Source organism: Tenebrio molitor, chromosome X (genome assembly GCF_963966145.1).
Source record: "Tenebrio molitor chromosome X, icTenMoli1.1, whole genome shotgun sequence".
NCBI classification, from domain to species: Eukaryota; Metazoa; Arthropoda; class Insecta; order Coleoptera; family Tenebrionidae; genus Tenebrio; species Tenebrio molitor.
Window position 1 is genome coordinate 9110538 of NC_091055.1, and position 22041 is coordinate 9132578.

Here is a 22041-nt window from a genome sequence, read left to right on the forward strand (position 1 = left end):
ACCTTTTATTTGAAACTCCCGCCAAAATTCCAACAACCAATGGAATTGGAAACCGTCGACGATGATGTCAACATGAATAATTTAAAATGATTGCGTACTAATTACTGAAGTGTTGTTCACTCTTGAAATATTACCGACTGCACAAAGTTTTCCAGATGGGTACGCATGTTTGTGCAAACATTGCCGCATTTTTAGAAAAGAATCAAATAGTTTTAAAAAAATAACTTCGAAAAGCGACAAGATTAGCTTGCGCGTAGGGGTGGGGGTCAAAATCTTTAAAGGGAGAAATCGATGTTGGGAAATTGATAAGACGTTTAGGCGTTATGTGATTTTTATTTGAATTGATAATTAATAATAAAATAACAAAAGTAATAACAGAATGGCAATTACCTATATGGACAATAATAATATCCAATATAAATCGAGATCGCTTTAATTTTTCGCAAAGCTTACAAACTAAATCTTATCAATAACTACCCTAAAAACAACGATTGCTTAGAAAAATTATATGTATGTATATATGTTGTAATACTATGATTATTCATATTTTACATGAATGGCTTGTCAAAATGTAGATACGATGTATCGAACACATTTATAAGGTCTAAAGTGTATGTTACATGTATCTACATGCTTATGTTGAAAAACAAACGGCAAAATATTAAGAAGCATGTAAAACTCGAAATAAAAAAATGAACAATGAATTTTTTTAAACTTCCACATTCAGTGCTTGTCATTTCAACAAGCCCTTTACTACCTATTCTACTACAATTAGTATACATGCAAAGTTCATTGTGCATTTTTTTACTCGAGCACGTACAGTATGTGCAAAAGTATAATCCCGTGTGTTTTGTGAATGAGTTAAATTGCTCCTTGAATCACTCACATTAAAACAAACAATTCGAAAAACGGTGGGCATGAAAGTGGAAAAGAAACTGATTCACAATACACTTGGTCACAATCTGTCCGAAAAAAAGTCTGTGGGTGTGTGTACCTAAATACAGTTTTGGAATGTTGGTTCGGCAAAATGGAATTCAAGGGGCTTACAACTGTACAGAGTGTATTGTCAAAATCATGTGTCTATTTCACAATCACAGCAACAATGTGTGCGTGTTGTTTTAGATGAAAATGCAGCACACTATGAAACGGATATATAAATATATTCAATATAGAGATATTCGAACCTACTATTGAAAAGTTAAAGTTGTAAAGAAGCGGTGGAGCTTAAAATCATTGTTTATATTAGCGATTGCACTTGTAAATGTACAGTACGTTTTATTTAATCAGAAAACACTTTAATTTGAAGATAATTTTAAATTTAGTAAGTGCCAGGAGTAATATGTTTCATAACATTTTTCGACATGTTAGCGTAAAATTGAAACCAGTGGAAATGTTGACAAATAAAATTACAACAGGAAATATAAACTGGTAATACTTCTTCGCACCAAATTTTACACGAGTCGAATCTGCTTCGCGTCGAAATTGTGTGCAGAGCAATATCTCCAATTTATATCTCCTCTTTCAGGTATCTACAAAAATATCCTAAATTAAGTACCTAGTGTTCTTGCGAATGGAAAAGCTTTGTTGTCAGTTATCACTTTGCGTCTCCGTCAATGGTGAGTGTTTGAATGAGCTCTGGTTTTGGTTTTATCAATGATTTTCGAGATGATAACGAATATGTTTTAAAGAAAATTTTATTTGTCATGGCTAGAACTGTACAAATAAATTTAAGGTCTGATATCGGCAAGTACCGAGTGGGTACTGGCAGATTAAGCAACGTTGCCCACTGAAATCACTGTCTGGGAATAACGGTGGGTGATTTCAAAGGACCAACAAATATAGTGAATATGTTAATAACTATAGGGATTAACTGCATTTAATCAACCACGTCAACAAACACTAACCAAATCCGTAATATTCATATAAAATTTTAACAATAATTATCTAATCAAACAACAAAACATAACAGCATATATCATAACGTAGAACGACAGTTTTTAACTGTTTTTCTATAGTTTGTTATATCTGGAATTTATTTCGAATAAAATATTTGCAACGGTATGGGTGACATTTTTGTCAGCGTGAAGTCGACGATCACGATAAATAATTGTTAAATGGATCCAGCCATGATAAAATATTTTTAATAAGATGTCCAACTAACGTTAGATAATAATAATATACAACTTGTGTATAATTTGTACAACTCGTGCGATCAATAAGTCTTGAAATGCTGTTATTGTGTGGAAATCAAAAATTTCGAAAGCTAATTGTTTCAAGCATATATTTGAAAAATAGTTACAGCACGTGCTATATTGCTTGTTAAAAAGTGTTTTTTTTTTTTGAAAAAATGTCACACATACAAATTTACAATAGATATTGTATGAGGCATACGAAAATTTGTGTGATTTTTAATTTTAACCCATTTGCCCCTCCTCCGTTATACGGTCCATGTAGCTTGAAGATTAGCAAGTGAAGAAAGCACCATAATTTTATAAATAACTCGATGTAATTTTAAAATAGTTCACTTTTAATTTTACTAAGTAGTTATTGTTCATTGATTCCTGCCCGTTTAGAATATAATGATCAAAGACCAATTCCCGAGAAATACACTCTCCTGTTTTGGGATTGTTCAGCTCATTGGAGTCCATTTGAAAGCAAAACAGTGGTGCACTTGACTGGAATTCGACTGAATCTTGACCTGAATTATCTGCCTTAGTTTCATTCATCTATAACTTCCAAATTTGTCTTTTGGGATCCACTTGGGAAGAATGTTCTCAAAATGACATCGGAAGTAGTCATTCAAAGCACGTTTAAGGCTGATAATCGAGATGTGGTAAGTTTGACTTATTCCATTTTACTCGGACTAAGTCAATCTTTATTCTAATTGGTTGTTAGGTGTTATAAATGAGTGGTCCTATTAATTCAAATTGCACATACCTATAATTAAGACGCAAAATTTGCGTGAAGGATATGGAATAAATCATGCCAGATTAGAAATTAATAGGACACTTATCGGGGAAATTCATCAAGTTTACATCAACCGTTTTTCTTTCGCGGTTAGTTTCATGTGGAATTTAAATGTAAAACCGTGTGATTAAAAGTAGCAGAGGATGCTGGGCCATCGTCGCTACTTTTGTTGGATTTAGATGAAAATTCGACAATGCACTAGCCGAGTTTACTGTTCATACGACTACGACTACGACTCCGGTGGATATTTTAAAAATACTAAGTTAATGTGACTTAAGTGTATCGATAGCGATATGAGCAGCAAAAGCAGTTGATTCTTAAGTATACCTACGATACCTTCTCCATCAAACTACACAGCACCTAGTCGAATCCACGCAAGTTTTTATCTCGGAAGATCCAGTTAACGGCCCAATAAACGCAATGCGGCCGAATGTACAGAATTCGATGCATAAGATATGTCTGGAGGGCAGCCGAGATAAAAAGTTAGCGTCCACGCTACGGCGGCGTCAAGGAGGGGCGGGGCCTGTCTCAGACGTCCGCAGACCTGGAGCTGACGCTGGGCGTGCGGCTGTGCAGCACGACCTTGTGCCCGTTCTTGGTCGCGAATCCGTCATTTTCCACCAGAACGGCCGTCTGTCGCGCCTCCAGCTCGCCGTCCTTGTCACCGTCGGCCTCCCCTTCGTCCGACTGGTCGGGGGCGCCGCTGCGTTGCCTCTTGTGTTTGCGCCACGCGTTTTGGATCAGCCTGGCACAATACTCTTCGCGCTGTCTCCACAGAGTCGAACTCACTGGTTCGTAGCCCGGTTCGTTCGGGTGAGTTTGCACGTCACTCAGTTCGGCAGACTCTTGGATCTGGTTGCCCTTGCGGGCAAAGAAGTCTTTAGTTAGCGCATCTAATATATCTACACAGAACATGAGGTCGCCCTTGCAGATCGTGATATCCATGGAAACTATCTTGTACTTGTTGGGCTTGTGGATTTGTAAGGGAGGCTCCAGCACGTCCAGAAAGTCCGAAAGTTGGTCGTAGCGGATGTACTGGGTCCCGTCAGGATCGAACTGCTGCCAGATCTCGTAGTACATGTCGTAATCGTCGTCCGTCAAACCCTCCTGCACGTCCTCCGTGGCTTGAGAATAATTCTCCAAGATCACGGCGATGTACATGTTGATGACGATCAAAAACGATATCACGAGGTAGCTCAGCAGAAACGCTATGCCTATCGTCGAATTCCCACAATTTCCCGTCTCTCCTATCTCGTTATTCGGCAGTTTGCAATCCTCCTCGTTTATGATGCCATCTAACACTCCGTCCCAACCGGCCGAAGTGGACATCTGAAAATTTTCCCTCAACCGATCTTACCTAACAACTCGATCGTACCCACCTGAAATAGAAGAATCATCGATTGTGCGAACGTCTTAAAGTTGTAGACATCATCCAGTCCACTCTTGTCTTTGACGTGCATGAAAAAGGACATCCCGAATATGGCAAAGATGAACATCACCAAGAACAATAGTAAACAGATGTTGAACAGTGCAGGCAGTGACATGGCTAATGCGAAAAGCAGTGTGCGGATGCCTTTTGCTCCTTTTACCAAACGCAGGACTCGTCCCACTTTTGCTACACGCACCACTCTCAGGAGTGTCGGTGATACGAAATATTTTTCTATAATATCACTCAGAACCAAGCCCAGAATTGACAGTATCACCACTACCAAATCAAACAGATTCCAAGGTTCCGTAAAATAGTGATATCTTAAAGCAAACATCTTCATGAGGCACTCGGTACTAAATATAACAATGAAAATCATGTTTAGGTAGTCCAAAACTTGAGTAAAAGTCTCCTTCTGTTGGTAATGATCCATCGTCATGGTCAACATGTTCAATCCGATGAACAACATGATTATCATGTCGAATTTTTTATTTGTTACAATCTCGAACACTATAGCTTGAGGTTTCCACTGCAATCGACGTTTCAAAATTATTTCATGGGTCCACTTTCACTTACCCTTGGTCTCGGTGTGGCTTTCATCGGTTTCTTCGAACCCATCTTCTTCATGGCGTTGTAGTATTTCTTCTGGTCCTCCGTCATAAACAATTCCAAAGAACCTCCCGCCTACAACAACTCATCATCACGAACATCACAAAAATACAAACAGTCACAGTACCTTCTTCTTTTGGGCGTTAAAATTGTCAATGATCACACCGATAAACAGATTCAAGGTAAAAAATGATCCAAATATGATAAAGAATACGAAATATAAATACATGTAAATGTTTGTCTCTCTTATGGGTTGTTTGGAAATCTGGAAAGCACAATGAAATTATTTGTTTCCACTTTCAGTTGGTTTGGATTCTCACTTCTCTCGAGTCTATTGCGTCGTTCATGATTTGTATCCAACCCTTGAAGGTGGCAACTTGGAACAAGCAGAGATACGCCTTTCCGACGTGGTCGAAATTCATTCTGGAATTCTCCCAAGTGTAATTTTCAGCTTTGCATGCGTTTTTGTCGGGGATAATTTCATAGTTTAACGTCGTTTTATTTCCGTCTACGCACTAAAATTCGACCGTTAGTCGGACGTTCGAGAACTCGGTGTTCGAGATTAAAATACCTTAAAATATTTACCAGCAAACAACTGTACACCCATTATAGCAAAAATTAACCAAAAGATTAAGCACACTAGCAATACATTGAAGATAGATGGTATAGCTTGCACTAGCGCATTTACCACAACCTATAAGAGTATTTAGCAACGAATCTCGTATAGAGCCGACAATAATTTAATGAATTTACCCTCATTCCTTGCATCCGTGACATTGCACGAAGCGGTCTCAGAGCTCGAAGTGTTCTCATGGTTTTAAATGCTTGGATACCTCCGGCGCCACAAAGAGAGGCAATAAAATTAATCAGTGACACCTGCAGGAAACGCACAAGTTGTTTTATTCATCTCTTGAGAGATCCGAGAGTGACTTACCATTACAATTATAAAATCTAGCCAGCACCATGCATTCGTAAAATATTTTTGGAACCCTAACGCTAACCACTTTATCAACATCTCGAAAAAGAATATCACCGTAAATATCCTATCCATGTAGTAGAGTATGTCTTGCAAAATCGGTCTTTTCGACAGATGCACATCTTCTAAAGCTAACGCGAAGCTGCTCAATAAAATCATAGTGATCACCGCGGTTTCGAAATATTTGTTTTCTATCAGCCGAAAAGTTTTGTATCTCAAGTTCGCCCAACCTTGCCAGAACGGCGAGTCTTCGTCTCCTGCCAAAAATGGGAATTGTTTGTAGCAAGACTCCGGACAGCAATCTGCCGAGTACTCTTCGATGATGTCCTCGGTGTTCGCGTCGACGAGATCTTCGTTTAGAGCCTCTTTGCATTCGCATCCTTCTTCTTCGGTTTCTGAAGGTGCAAATCGGTCAAGTCCAACACACCGTTTAATCTTTGAGACAACTTTACCTTCAGCAATGCCCAACTCTTCTTTGCTCGCGTCTCTTTTCTCTTCTTGTTCGTCCAGCATGTCGGCACTGCCTTTGTGACTCTCGTCCTTATTGAACCTGTACGTGTGACTTCCGTAAGATTTGTTGCTGATTTCGTCGTCGTCCAGGTGACTGATGAAATCGCCATGGTCTAGAATTGAATTTCCTATCGTCTTGCTTTTGCTGATGCTGTTTTTGTCTCGTTTCATGTTGGCTTTGGGATCGCCTATAAAATCAAAATCACCGACAATCTACCATCGGTATTTAGTTTACTACCGTGAACAGTTAAATCCATTCCAGTTCCTATCCCAACTGTGTTGATTTCTTTCGGATTCTTTTTCATCAACCCGTTTGCTAAAATTTCGTCTTCAGATATTTCCAAAGCACAGTCTCTGTCGTCTAAAATTGATTTCATAATGTTAAAATGCACACGTGCACCTTTCAGAAGAAGAAACGAAGAAACAATACCTGACGGCTGATCGGATATCTGATTGGTTAGCTTGAACCTCACCATTTTCACCATGTGTAAAGCACTAGCCTTTATCCATCTTATGAAACGACCTATTCTGTCGAAGGCCTCTGCTATTTTGTTCGTGTCGTTATCAGCTGTCGGTGCGGAGAGATTAGAAGATCCAAAATTACTCAAAAGCAGAGCCAAGAAGAGATTAAGGACCTGCAAGTGACCACATACTAAGTAAACCGTGAATAATAAATGAGAGGTACATACCACAAGATTGCCGATAACAACAGTTGCTAAGAAAAATGGAATACAAGACACGTCACCTACTAACATACAGTCCCACATAGATTCTATCCACTCTCCACATAACACTCTAAACACTATCATAAAGGAATGCATGAAATCTGTGAAATTCCACCTTGGAAGTTCGTGGTTAGGAAATCTGTCAACATTATCTGCAAAAACAAAAAAAAATTGTTTGAAGTTGTAAAAGTTTAGGTGGAATGCAGAATACCGGTATAATTTTTGCCAAAGAGCTGCATACCCATCACGGCAAATATGAATATGATAATGCACAAGACAAACGTTAGATTTCCTAAAGCACCCATGGTCCTACCCATTATGGAAATTAGTAGATTCAAAGTCGGCCACGACTTGGCCAGTTTGAACACTCTCAACTGCAAGACGACACAATGGACCGTAGAAATTTTATTAGAGAAGCAGTGGCACGTACCAATCTGAACGATCGCAAAACTGACAATCCTTGAACCCCTTCGAGACCGAGTTCCAGCAAAGACAACGCTACAATGATGAAGTCGAAGATGTTCCAGCCTTCTTGGAAGTAAAACTTCGGACTCATGGCAACCAGTTTCATGGTTGCTTCGATCATGAACGTGGCCGTGAAGAACTAAAAGTTTGTTGGTGAGGACGAGACGAGCACGACGAACTACAACTCACGTAGTTTCCGCTTTTTAGAGCCTTTTCCAAGTCTTTGTCCATGTCGTGGTGATCCAAGGCCATGAATAAGGTGTTGACTACGATGCAGAGTGTGATGAAAAGTTCGACGAACGGGTCAAACACGATCAGATGCACGAATTTCTGTATGATAAGCCAACACTGACAGCAGTCCCACACGCAAAAGATGTCTATCACTTTTAGAGTGTAAGCCAGAAATCGTTCCATCACTGTCGGCTCTTCTTCTTCTTCCTCTCCCTCATCGTTATTATTCGCTGAGAAAATATAAACAGAAACTGAACGAAGTATTAGTAGAGGTGATATTGACACACTCTTTTTTGGGGAAAGAGGTTTTGTGCAATGCGATAGTGGAGCAGCCGTTCTTAACCGCTGGTTAAGTCTGTGTCGTCACCTTTGCTCATTTAAGCAAGTTCAAAGATTATACGGTGTTATTTTGTTTGGGCTGTTTAAAAACAATACCGTAAATACAGGAAGATTTATCGAAATTGTTCTGGCAAATTTCGGTTAAGAACAATTAATGGAGGCCAAGATACGTACTAGAAGCTCATGCCGTACAGCTACGCAGCCAATATGCCGATGAATGATACACTTACTCTGATCTTAACTGATACATCGATCTGTTCTAACTAATGGATTCAACATCAAATCTAAAGTATCATCTAGTGAAGAATCTAAACTCCTTAACTGTTATATCCTATCGGAACCTAGTCGTTGCACCGACTAACTCTAAATTTGTTTTTCTAACTAACGCGACAGCTCGTGACGAATTCGTGGGTGGATTAGTTACTCAAGTTGGTGTCGGCGCAATTGAAACAATTAAGGGTCTAAAGAGCTCATGATGTCTAGCTAACCATATCAATTCTGGTGCTTCAATACAGAATGGATCAGTGCTTAACATATTACTGATTTTTATTATTGTTTTTTATTTACCTAAGAAACGTTTTTCTTGTTTACATTCCCTCCACATTGTACAAAATGTAGTAAATAAATATGTATTAGTTTGAATGGTCTAGCAAAACATGTTAAGATGTCGTGCGATTGCTAGTGTTTTAAATAAGGAAAGCAAAGTGTTTCGTTTTTTTGTGAAGGGAAATGTATTTTTGGGAATAGATGAATCTAAGATTTACCTCCGTGTTCACTTCCTCCACTTGCTGCTGCCTGTTCGATGATGTCATTGAGCACTTTTACATCTAAAACAAAAATCTGATTCACTCCGAAACATTTACAATTGGATTTGATACCTTTCATATCTACAACTGTATGTCGTTGGTTGTTGTCGATGAAAGAACTGTCCAACTGTTTTAATTTTGATTCGCAAAGTTGTCCGGTGGGACCATCCTGTTTTACCACCATTTAGAAGAGTCTTTGGTTTAACAGTTTAACAGTACTCACGTAATCTCCTCTGTGCGCTTTGTGAGTGATCTCAAAGAAAGAATTGGTTGCAGCTGGTGGAGCATTCCTCATAGAACGAGATCTGAGTTGACTCTCTTTCGTCATTTTCCCGCTGCCTACCAAACCTCCTAGGAGATCCCCGTGAGAAGTGTACGACATTCGTGCGGCGTGAGAATTGTACGATGAATGACGCGATCCTTGAGGTACAAGAGAGTTAGGAGAACGACACATTTTATAAAGATATTGTTACACATGACACAACAGTAAATCGACCGTGATCGAGCATTCATGAGTATAATTTTGTTTTTGGTTGAAGTTTTTGGTAATACCGGAGAACATACCCAAGTTGGCGTAGTACATGGGGAATACCATTGCTCCGTTTTCTTCGCTCATGGGGGTCACCGCGTTGGAGTCGTCGGCGTAGGGAAGATGCTCTTGGGCATCGAGATAGGTCGAGAGGACCAACGGTTTGCGATCACCGGGAGCCCCCACCATGTGTCTGGTGTTCCTGAGGGTGAACTGGTGGCTACCCCTCGAGCCGCGGCGAAGATTGAACGGGGATCCCGGCAGACTCAAACTTGCCTGAACACGGAAGAAGGTCTAAACACGCATCGTCTCGGATTGTGTGTGAGATCTGTGTCGAAAAGCCTAGCACGGTGGTCTGTCCGCAATATTATGCCGAAAAAAGCTCGTTCTGTCATTCTTCCTGACAAAGACTTACAATACCGACTTGCATAAGAATGACAAACTAAAAGAAGCAAAAATGAAAGTGCTGCCATTAAAAGTGAGGAAACAATATAGAAAGAGAGTCTAAACACTATAATTGTCATGATTTTTACTTTGACGTCAACTGAAGTACTTTTGAAAGCAACATCATTTGGTACTAGATTCAATCGCTTTCAAATATCAAGACACTTACAGCGCTGACTTTCCGTATCTTGCTCAGATTAGTAGGAACTCTTCTGTGTTCACTCACGGAATCTAATCCTTCAGATCGAATGCTTATTTTTTCCTTGTTGTTGTCATCCTGTCCGCTTGCTTGTCCCACGAAACTCTCGTAACTGTGGCAAGAATAGTCCGACGACGATTTCACGATGTCCGGACCGGGGTCTCCGCCACCGCCGCCGCCGCCGCCTCCTCCAGCCGCTTCGATCGCTGCCGCCGCCCGCGCGTCCGCTCGATCTTGCTTTTCCTTCGCTTTCACCTCCGCTTCCTGCACCGTCAAACTCGCATTCGCACACTACACCAAATATCGACATTTTACCCGTATGGCTTCCGCTTCGGCTTCCTCTTCGTCCTGAGCTTTCTTCTGCAACTCGTCATACGACATGGCGACGATGGCCAAGATCAAGTTCACCAAATAAAACGAGCCCAAAAATATAATGACGATAAAAAATAACATGTGCCAAGGCCCGGCTGATCTCAAAACCTGCAAAGCGCCGGTGTTCACGATAACAGTAACGTTAACAGGTTGTCGGTGATTGTTACCAGTTGATATAAATTTTCCCAATAATCCTGAGTCATTAATCTAAAGGCGGAAAGGAAGGCCCAACCAAATGTATCAAAACTCGTGTATCCGTAATTTGGATTTTCGCCATAACCCTGCAAACATGTATAACCAGGTTTACATTGACCCGCTCCGGAGGAATTTCCACACAACGGTCTCTCGCTCTTTTCCTCGTCGTAATACCAGTTAGCTACAACGACAGGTGGGTCAAATAAAATATTTCTTTTTTGCGTGGGACGCTTACTTTCATTGCTTACGAATCTCTCCCAATTTTCGCCACTTAGATTCCCCCAGGAACCGTCCGAGGGGAAATTTTTGATACATTTTTGGGTCAGAACTCCCATGTAAATTTGTAAACCCATCAGTGCAAATACTGACAGCGAAAACATCGTTAAAATTATCACATCTCTTAGATTTTTTACAGACTCTATGACAGCTCCCACGATAGTCTTCAAACCTTTGATAAAACAGTTTTTGGCGAGATTGTCTCTAGTCATTTTAGTCAATAATTACCTGGCACAATGGCAACAGTTTTTAGAGCTCGTAGTACCCTAAATGTTCTCAAGGCAGCAAGATTTCCAAGGTCTATACCCATGGTAACATAACTGCAAAATTTTTTCTTTAATATTTCATCCATCGATGTATTTTGTTAGTTTCTAAAATCACTAAAAGCTTTATTTCATATTGTACTAGACAACGCACTTACGTCATAATGCTTGAAATTATTTGCTAATTTTATTAACAGTCTAAAATAATCTACAAAAATTATATATCGGTTCAATTCTAATCGAAATTAGATCTAATCTATTCTATATGTTTGCTGGGATTCTAATTTTTAGAACAGATATTAATTTCTAATAAAACAATCATTAACTACGTATTTTTCTACATTGGTGAAGACAGTAGTAGCAGTCACAATAAACTCACTTGTAATATTTATAATTGCATTTAACCAAAATTACAAACAGTCTTTAAGCCAATAAAAATATTAATTAAGGCGTGGAAAAGAAATATTAGATCAAACTGCCAAAAATAAGAATCTGTGAAAATGACGGAAAAATGAATGAGTCGGAAAATTAGATCGATAATTCGAGATGACAAATTCACGTTATGGATGTTGACAATTCATAAAAACGATTCTGATAGATTTTTCGCAATTCAGTTAGGACTCAGTTGTGTAATCTCCTGTGATGAATTATTCTATTTTTCTGGTGCAATATGTCAGTGATCAGTAGATATTATGAAAAAAGTTTTCTCGTATTAAAATAAAGTGGAAAGAGTCGTATCCGAGGCAATTTTGCTGATGGTTCGAATGCGATGATTTAATGCCATTTTGACATTTTGCTTAAACGTCGATTGACATTTTTTTTTGTTGAATTCGAGATGAATCGCTAATCTAAGTAATCTATCGTCTAGGTCTAAGCTACTCACGCTAAAGCTATGACTACGAAGTCGAGCCAATTCCATGCATCTCTAAGGTAGGTGAACGGTTGAAGAATAAAACCTCTCGCCATCACCTTCACAGCTGATTCAAACGTGTAGATGCCAGTGAATATAACTCTGAAAGAGGAGAAAAGTGCTTTGTCGTCTGCGAAATAGTCGAGAAAGGACTTACTCTGTTGATTCTACGGTGGGTGTGGTGGGCATTATCATGAGGATACAATTGACGAGGATGGTGGTAATGATGAAAAGAGAAAATAAAGGATGCACTAGTATATAGATGGCTACTCGACGGATTGGATTGAAAGGATCGAGTATCCACAGAGCGTTGGTTGCGCTAAATCGGAATATGTCCTTGCCTTTACTAACTACTACAAAAGTCTGAAATGAAAGATTGAGTCAGTGGCAGCTCAAATCCCCAGCTGGCCACTCTTACTCTTTGGTTACTGTAATACGGGTCGATGTCTTCAAGAGGTGTGCTGGCCAATTCCGGAGGAAAGCCACCCTGAAGACGAACCGGTATGGGCAACCCTTGCTCCAGAGTTGGATCGGGCTGGGGGCCTTCATCTTCGTCCTCGTCCTCATACCGAATCTGTGCATACAGTCAATCTTAACGTTTTCGTTAAACACAAATTCATTCAATTTTGCAGATCTACCACACATTGCCTCCAAAAACTGGCACATCCGCAAAATTTCAATTAGGGGTGTTTCGTGTAAAATTTAAATATGTCGTGTAGAACAAGTGAACGATTTAAACATCCTTCCAATCAATAATCACAAGAAAAAACACAGGCCCAAAAGTATTCGCTAGAGTCGCAAGTTGGCTCCCTTTGTTGCGTCTTTTTATTGAGTGGATTAATTAAACACAATCAAAAATAAATTTGATCCGTATTTACGATAAGCTACTTAAGAAGAGAAATTTACAACACATACAACATGCAGTTAGTGGTCAAGTATTCAGTTGAATTGTAATCAAATAATGTTGATTCAAGTCAACCGTCCTATACAGTTTCAAGCCCTTCAAGCTGTTGTGTTGTGTTCTAGAGCAGGAGTGTTCAATTCACGTGGTGTTTCTACATATTTAAGAAGGTGTGACAGGTGATGCAGGAAATTTTCAACAATCAAATATTTTTTTAAGTGGGTGGAGTGAGCTGAAGTGTAATTGTGATCGTGATATTTTCGTGAAGAGTGGCGCTCATCAGTGATAACTGATAACAGTGTAGAAGTGCGTTCGTCTTGTAGTGGCTATCTACCCAGTGTGTTTGGCAGTCAGAACTAAAGCAGTGTTGCAGCGTAAATGCTAAGAACTTCCACTATTTTCTATACCATTTGAAAGAATCAGAAAGTGGAAATCAAAACAAAGCTGTATCTAATTTGGAGTATTCAATTCATTCAACTAATATCAAACATGCTGTAACTCGGTCGGTCAGTGGTCGCAAGTGTAAAATGAAATGGTACGGTCGTATATTGAGGACCATTCCAGGTGGACGTAGCGATTGCATCATTTGAAAATTAAATATTCAAGTGTGGTGTTTTGTGGTTTAATCGAGTGTGACGCGTTTCAAATTCAAAACTTAGAAATGCACACATTTGGTAATATGCAAGACGGTGGAAATGCAATAAATTATCTAATCAAGCATCAACAAAATGAAGCGTTTATTCAGATGCAACTGACGATATAGAAGAGAAAGGAAACAGAGGAAACAGTGGTTTGTGAGCCATATCGTGGCGTTACCCATGAGAATTTTGAAAAATCGTCAGAGGCATTAATTACCTAAAAAGCAACTCTTTTGAGCATTTTTAATGAGGAAATCTTACTTCTTTTTTCTTTTTCCTGCGTCCAAAACCGGTCTGCAATAAAGGTTATATAATTTAACATCGATAAGCACATTACATCGCTTCGCTACACTACATCACACGATTTCCGTGGTGATTAGTCATCATGAGAGGGACTATCAACCAATCACATCACGACTTCAGGATTCACCCAAAATCTACCCTCTACGATACCTACACTTCTATGCTACTGTTACTGCCTTTTGCTTATTGCTGTCAACACAAATTGCGCCGCCAAAGAATGAATATTTCAAAAACTACATACTGGATCGAATCCTACCTTCAGAAGAACTTAATCCTCATATTTTTTGCACATCTAATTTTTGACTGGCCGAAATTGATTTTAGTCAGTAGTGGCAACACTCGTAAAAGTTAACACCAATGACTGACAGAGTTTCTTTCGTGGTGCTGACACCTGACAAAATTAACACCGACTTTGTGAATTGTTGATTTTGAAACTGACAAATTTCAATCTACTTACAAATCCCTCACGGTAACAAAGCACCACTGCACGAAATAAAACGTCTATGAAGAATTTGTGATGTTATGATATGAAAAATGTACACATACGACTTTATCACTGAAAATGAGGAGTGAAATAAATTATGTATATACACATATATGCCTTTTTCCATCCAAACCGAACATAATTCTAAACCCTCGCAGAAAAAATATCTTCGTAAGATCTTTAAACATTTTCTCAGCTCGCTAAGAAATTGCTCCGTATTGTACAAACGGTATAAGTTTGAGCATATTTTATGTGTAGTCCCTATCAAATAAGCAACAAGAAAAAGATGTTCAGACCCTCCACAGCATATTGATTGTCTCCTTCACTTCACCTTACAGCTGTATCTTCCACATTCGCAACGCGTCTAAAACTATCTGGATTTTTTGTTTTTGAAAATTTGGAAAAAATCGATTTTGGTCTCAAATTTAATTACATAGCTTTTGGAAAATAATTTGTACTTTTATTTCAACCGACGACAAAATTGCTAACTGCGGAGATATATTTTTTGGATTGAATATTTTTCCAAAGATTTTATCGTCGCGTCGGCACGTGACGTGGCCCCCGTGCAACCTTTTAAACCTCGCAGACCATCTTTCGACTATTATGTTCAATACGATCGGAAGTGGTGAACACAATGCGCTTTTAAAAAAGTATTTTTCCGCATCGTTCGCTTGGAAGGGACTTTTATGCAAATGATAAAAAATGCTAGTCCGAAATATAAAAAAAGAAACAGCAAAGCATAATTTCTTTTCTCATCAAATTTTAATCACTTCTACACGCTAACAGCAGTAAGCAGTAAAATATTGATCTATTTATTCATTTCCGTGACGCTTAATTTTAGGTGTTCGGATTTTTCTGGAAGGCAGTATAGGTATGTGTATATAATAAGAATTATGGAAAACAATATAAAACCTGTGGTGCCTAATCTCACGTTACTGTTTTCATTTGGCACGATGAAAAATGACGATTTCAATTTGGTCAAAATTTCTTGGAAACCCGTACAAATATCAATCGATATTGACATTTTTGATCGAAGAAACTTTGTCCAAAACCGGAAATAATTTTGATAATAAAAAATTTATTTGAGGTCAAATGTGTTCGGGTAACATAAGAGATTATCTTCACAATTTTATAATTCTTCCGCATTATTTCCCTCTTTTATGACCACCGTTAGGGTATAGCCTCACGTAAAACTGTTATGTGAAAATTTAAGGATTTAAGTATTAACAATATAAATACATTAAAGTCATGCATGCTTCCAAGCACTGTTTTACATACATAAGAGTCCTGGGAAAATAAATACAAAACAAATATGTACACAGAATAATATAATAATGTATGCTGTAACTGTACATTAATGACGATTTTAGAATGTTTCAAAATCACCAGTAGTGGTGCAGTCTCGATATGTAATTCTCGATATGAAGCGAAAAATTTGACAAAAACGATGTGAATGATGTTTTTAAAATATTGTTATAAATGTCGAGTCTATTTTGACTAGGGTTAAAATTTTGGTATGTGAAGTGAAAAATGAGAGCACGAGAAATGGTAGATGTGTTATGTACCTCTCCTTCAGCTCTTTTCTTTTCCAGCTCCTTCTGTTTAGCATGTTCTTCTGCAATTCTAGTCTCGATGGTCGCAAGCGACTCTCGCGTAAATGGACGGAATAGGCTGCGCTCCTCCTCGGACGATAAGTCAGAGGCGTCGGACATGTCTCCTCGCGCCTAGGCCCCCACGATACCCTAAAACCAAGAATGACGAAGAAAACCGGTAATTAATTTTGAAGTAAAACTCGTAAAAAATTGTGTAAACTGTACGCTAATATTAATTAATAGCCAAACAAATGGTTTGTCGATGGCGAAATAAAATTGAGCATGGAAAGCGGGTACGTATTGCATTGTTTAATAAATACATAACTGCAAAATACGAAGCGCACTTGAAGCTTTAACCCAAGGTTGGCATATTTCTTCGGTATAGATTTTCGGTAAAGTAGTAGCGCATTCGGTGAAAAGTCGGAAAAAATTCGAAAATGGCTGTGAGTTTTAGTGGTAGGGTGTTTAATTTTGTTAAAAAGTATTTTTTAAAAGCGTATATGTATGAGTTTTTAACATGCCGTATTGTCCTTGTCCTGTAAAACGTGAACCCTGTAGTTCTCTGATGCAAGAGAGAGATGAAACGAAAATTGATTATTTCCATTCGCCTTCTCAAGGAAAGTGAGACAGGGATAAATGTAATTGTGCGGGTCTCCTGCAGTAGTATGTTTATCTTTTTCTAGCATGTAAATTGCATATATGTTTGTTTCATTTTGCGTTTCGTTTAATTATTCGCTCAATGTGATCTAAGAGGAAAATTGTATCGTATCAGACTAAAAGGGGATTTACGGGAAACAGTAAATAAATATTATCAGGAAAAATTCCCCTTGTAGGTGATAGTAAAAGATGACGTCGCGACGAACGTTCTATTGCAATTTAAATGCCAACCTATGGGAGGGTATCAGAAAAATGCTTCTACCTCATTTTGAACTCTCGATGTCATCAATTAAAATCAATGTGCTTAGTATTGATGGAAGCTTCATTCAAATGTTTCACAATAATCATTCCTTTGCCAATTCGTAAAACATCGTTTGGATATCTCTGAACTATGGTTGATTGCGTTTTAGTTTAGGATTTAGCACTGGAACCACCTTAGAGTGACACAATTTTGGTGTTATTTTAAGTTTAGTGTCTTTGTATTAGTCGGGTTCACTATAATTAAAATTAGGAGAATAATTAGGGTTAGTACTTAACTGTTTGATTCGTTAATTAACATTGCTTTAAGTTTCTGACTGGATGCGTTTGTTTCCCAACCTTGTACAAGTTTAATCATATTTATACCAGTACGCACTAAAAAAATTTTAACAGCGTGGTGGTTGGCACTTGACTTAGATTTAAATTAACACAAAGTCGTGGGTTTTTAGACGGGGGTTTATTTTCAAACTCTTTTAGTTTGTTAACAGTTCGTTCAACTTGCTCACGCGACCGCCATGTTCTCTCTACTCCCCTCGCGTCACGACGCCTCGCGTCGCATACAGGCGCCGCATAACCATCGCAGGTACCCATGTCCACAATCACAGCATCACTACTTCCGCCCTCTATCGTTGACAATGCTCAATCGCTACACCTTCTCTTTTCATCTAGCCTTTTCACTTCTGCTGTTTAAACAACATTATTCTTCATTCCAGATATACAACTTCTTCAACAACTATTTCGACAGCTCTACCTTCTCCTCATTGTTCACTCACGTACTACAACCCTCTTATTTATCCAACCAACATTATTGCTCAACTTGATGGATGTTCCCAGAAAGTCTTATTTAACCCTTTCATCGAAAGCATGTTCTTACTTTCTTCAAATTACCGCATTAATCGAATGCAGAAAATAAAACACACCTGTCATTTTAATACTTTTTATTCAAAATTGACCACACAACATATAGAAAACATTCTGTTATTTCGCTCATTATTCATTTTAATGCGCCAGCGATTGTAATAATTTTATTATTAAAAATTGTTACATTTTTACGTCTGTATTTGTCTGCATTACAGGTATTTGCGCCCTCTGATGTCTGTTTTCTGGACTTTTCAGTTTTTATTCAAACGTCGTATGATTTACTTATTTAAAATTTATTATTTAACCAAATATAAAAACGTAAAATGAACGAATAAATTGTTTTAATATATTTCACCCTGGACGAATAAAATGTGATACTTTTTCAGTGCCAACCGGGGATTAATTTACAAATACACTTGAAAGCTTTTATATCGATCTACGTGAAGTAGTTTTGCCTCAGGTGTTTTGCTTTTAAATCATTTTGTCGATGCTTATACTTAAAAAGTAAATGTAAAATGTCAGTTTCTAGTGAATCCTCAATATTATTCGATGTCGGTAAAAATATCAGCGCATTGTGACCTTTTAACAATCGGTCAGTACCTATAGTGTGTCATTTATCAGTTCCGACAATAAGTATAAACTTTTATGGGATTGGTTGCGTTTAGATGGTCGGTCAAGTCAATAATACTTCACTTACCGCCTATTATGTATTTATTTACGACATGAATTTACAAACAATTTTACTTTCAAAGTACCTACATACAGAAAGCTAATATATGTGTAAATAATTATTTGATATGGTAGGCACTATTTTATAACGCACAGAAAATGTTTCTGCCACACAACGTTAATAATCTAAGTTAAAGTGACGTCTCTTGAAAAGGAGTAGTGTAATAACATATCCAAACATTTTTGATGTAGATCTTTTATTGACATCAGTAAATGTCAAACATTATTCCTCGCAATGGAAAATATACTGTCAGACACATAATACCATTAACATTATTTGTGTTCGGCCCCAGAGCCTTCATTTTTACTTCACTTCTGTTATTAAATTCTAAAAACGGAAATAAAAAAAAAGACACGAGCTATTTCTGAGCATGTATTGCCCATACTTTTGCGGTGTCTATATCTAATATTCACCTTCATAAGTTCTTATTTCTTTACATGCTCGAGTTCCCCGCTCTGTCTATAAATAAATGACGATACAGAAAGATGTGTTCATATAAAGTATATGCGAAGGTGGGTTTTTTATAGTTTATGTAGACATACAACTCTAGAATTTATTCGAAACATATTTCATTTTATAAAAAAACAACACTGACGCAATTATTATCTTGATGAAATATAAAAATAAAAACTGTAGACACCCTGCTAAAAAATAACACTAAATTTTGAATATTATATTTGAATGTTGTTGTATACATCTATCACAGATAAATGTTACAGCTTCAGTGAACAAAATCGAAAAATTCCATTGTTCTAGTCAGGAAACGAAAATTGTTGAATTCAAAACATTTGAAATGATATATGTATGTATGTAGTATATTTTTTGAAAATATTTTATCTAATTTATAAAAATAGCAAAACCTTGTGCAACTTTTAAATGTACAAGTTAAAAACAGAACATGAGAACATGAAGATTTGTACTACCACCATTTGTACACCACAAATTTCATAATAAAAGTTGCATCTAAAAGAATAGCGGAAGAGTAATCTGATCTGAACCACTCAGCCAACAACAGATTTGCCGCCTCTTCCACACTTCTACTGGATTTGTAAATTTGACATTTGACACCTTGTATTGTCTTTCATTTTTTATCATCCTTCAAAGTGTAAATTACTAGGTTCTGAGGTAACTAGACAACAAAAGATGTTTTCCAAACATTCTTCGTGTAAGCTATTCCTTATTTATTACTTTTTTTTTTAATTTCAAGTTACATACATATATGGTTTAGAAGCCCCTTGTTTTTAGGTAAATCACATACATTTTTTATGATGTACACTGTTTCCCCGATTTAAAGGCCTGTTAGAATCCGATCTGTAATCTGATGTTTTTTACGAAATAAAAACTAGCAAAAACGCGGACGGAGGACGGTATAAAAGACATGAAGCGAAGAAAACTGCGATAGTTGAAAGTTTGTGAAGTGATTAGTTATATCTGGTGTACCAGAAATGTCGGGGTGTGCTTGTTGCTCAAGTTGTGGTTGTGCTCCTAAACCCACGAAATCAAATCCTAAGAGCGAAGAGAAACTGAAAAAGTCGACTACGACTAAAAAAACTACATCGGGAACAACGTCAAGTTGCGGCTTTGGGGGCTGCACGCCTTGCAGCTCTGGGAGCTACAAACCTTGCGGTAGTAAAGCTTCAAAAATACCCATACTTATAAGAAAAGATAATAAGGTTTGTATCTCTAACAATGTAACATTCCACATCTCAATTTCTGATCATTCCAGCTTGCGAAAAAACTACGGTGAGATACCAACACCAACAGTCCTTTCGTTCATCAGTGGCGATGATGGCAGGATTGTCTCAGCAGGCTTTGATTCAAATTTGTTGCATCGCTGGCGTGTGTTTTAATACTTTTAATTAGTTGTGTTTAGTGATTTTATTTGATGTTTATATTTTTGGATTTCTTAAGGAATGTATAATTAATTGTATTCTGCTGACTTATTGTGTTACAATATTTTTATATGGATAGCGATGACTAATAAAGTTTCTGAACGAAAAAATATTTCGTCTGCTTTTTTCCCTCAAAATTCACGGTTTACGCAAATCTATATTTTATAGTTATAAATGTTCTTCTATCAATGCAGTATACATTTTATTTATTTTAATCATCAAAGTTCGATCCTAATAATTTAAAGAAAATATTAATTTAATGAAAAAATACAGAGCTGCACAAAAACAAACGAACACAGTTAAAAAATAACACGTTTTCTATTATAGGAAATTTCTTATTTTAGATTAGGTAAAATTAATCAAATGATTAATGATAAATATAAAGATTTTTTTTTTAATTTCATTTTCAATAATTTTTTTCTCAAGTTTTTTTAAATATAGGTTGCTATTTAAAAAAATAGACGATGACGTCATTATTTTGACAAAGAACACCGTGTATAAAAAAATGTTACGTGAAATTTAAATTAAAAATCGACCTGTTTTTGTTCTTTTTCAAAACTCAACAGTTTATGATTTATAGAATTGTTCGTCACTGTATATCAATATGTATGATTAATTAACAAAAATTATTTCAAGATTATACAAAAAAGAATTGTCAAGTGATTGTCAATAATGTCAGGAGTGTCCAGATTTCACAGTAAATAAAGGTATCACGTTATAACTGAATAACGTATTACTGGCTGCATTTAAATTTCGTATATACATTGTCTAAGTAGAAGTTCTACTTGGACAATGGTATACAGTGAGTTTTTTTTAAGACTGGCCATAGGGTTTTACATGCTAATTTTTCAATCCCCTGTTAACTTTTGTTCCGATGAAAATATTCAAACCATTTTTGGAACAAAGTTGGAAGATTTTTTAAACTATCGGATAGATTACATTTCAATATCTCAAACTGTCGAAAAAGTTGTGAAAAAAATATTTTTTAGCGCGCCGAAAGCGTCCAAAAGTGGAGATCGTCAGGTGCTGGTTGAGCCGAAAATGGCGCTACTCTGGCGGCCGCTCGACGTACTATTATTGCGGCGCCCTAAAAAATATTGTTTTCACAACTTTTTCGACAGTTTGGGATATTAAATTGTAATCTATCCGATAGTGTAAAAAATCTTCCAACTTTGTTCCAAAAATGGTTTGAATATTTTTATCGGAACAAAAGTTAACAGGGGGTTGAAAAATTGGCATGTAAAACCCTATGGCCAGTAAAGGCGAAATTTTTCTGTTGTGATAAAAACGGAGCCCTGTCAAAAAAGTTACATTGTTATAGACAAAATGAAATAGTTAAAATTTAAATTCTCATGGTTACAAATTTTGTACCAACAAAATTTGTTGGTAATGTGCTGGACTCCACTTAAATGTCAATTTTACGCACGTTTCATGTTGCAAATTTTATTTATTTAATTATAATTAATAATAATTCATAAAAATC

The 22041-nt window shown here is 37.2% G+C and overlaps 1 protein-coding gene and 1 long non-coding RNA gene across 8 annotated transcripts; one reads left to right on the forward strand and one right to left on the reverse strand.

Annotated features, from left to right (window-relative positions):
• Window positions 1-313: 313 nt before the first annotated feature.
• On the reverse strand, window positions 314-16280 carry LOC138140277 (sodium channel protein para-like). 6 transcript variants are annotated; one of them, XM_069061191.1, is made up of 29 exons: window positions 16134-16280; window positions 14043-14075; window positions 12661-12816; window positions 12400-12605; window positions 12216-12344; window positions 11298-11389; window positions 11029-11241; window positions 10766-10974; window positions 10542-10706; window positions 10254-10490; window positions 9619-9859; window positions 9278-9474; window positions 9127-9223; window positions 9013-9075; window positions 7868-8160; window positions 7644-7817; window positions 7425-7587; window positions 7178-7365; window positions 6919-7123; window positions 6727-6849; window positions 6431-6676; window positions 5937-6373; window positions 5756-5878; window positions 5574-5696; window positions 5323-5517; window positions 5130-5267; window positions 4970-5077; window positions 4347-4922; window positions 314-4296 (listed from the first exon to the last, which is right to left on the reverse strand). In XM_069061191.1, the coding sequence occupies exons 1-29, from the start codon at window positions 16278-16280 to the stop codon at window positions 3496-3498; spliced, it is 6078 nt and encodes a 2025-aa protein (XP_068917292.1). In that variant the 3' UTR covers window positions 314-3495. The 6 variants fall into 6 exon arrangements, with proteins under 6 accessions (XP_068917292.1, XP_068917291.1, XP_068917290.1 ...); XM_069061190.1 differs by having other exon boundaries at window positions 7868-8139; window positions 10197-10490; XM_069061189.1 differs by having other exon boundaries at window positions 10197-10490.
• On the forward strand, window positions 16212-20670 carry LOC138140281 (uncharacterized). 2 transcript variants are annotated; one of them, XR_011162468.1, is made up of 3 exons: window positions 16212-16338; window positions 16404-20339; window positions 20393-20670. It is a non-coding gene; the product is annotated as an uncharacterized lncRNA (long non-coding RNA). The 2 variants fall into 2 exon arrangements; XR_011162467.1 differs by lacking the exon at window positions 16212-16338 and having other exon boundaries at window positions 18018-19831; window positions 19912-20339.
• Window positions 20671-22041: the final 1371 nt, after the last annotated feature.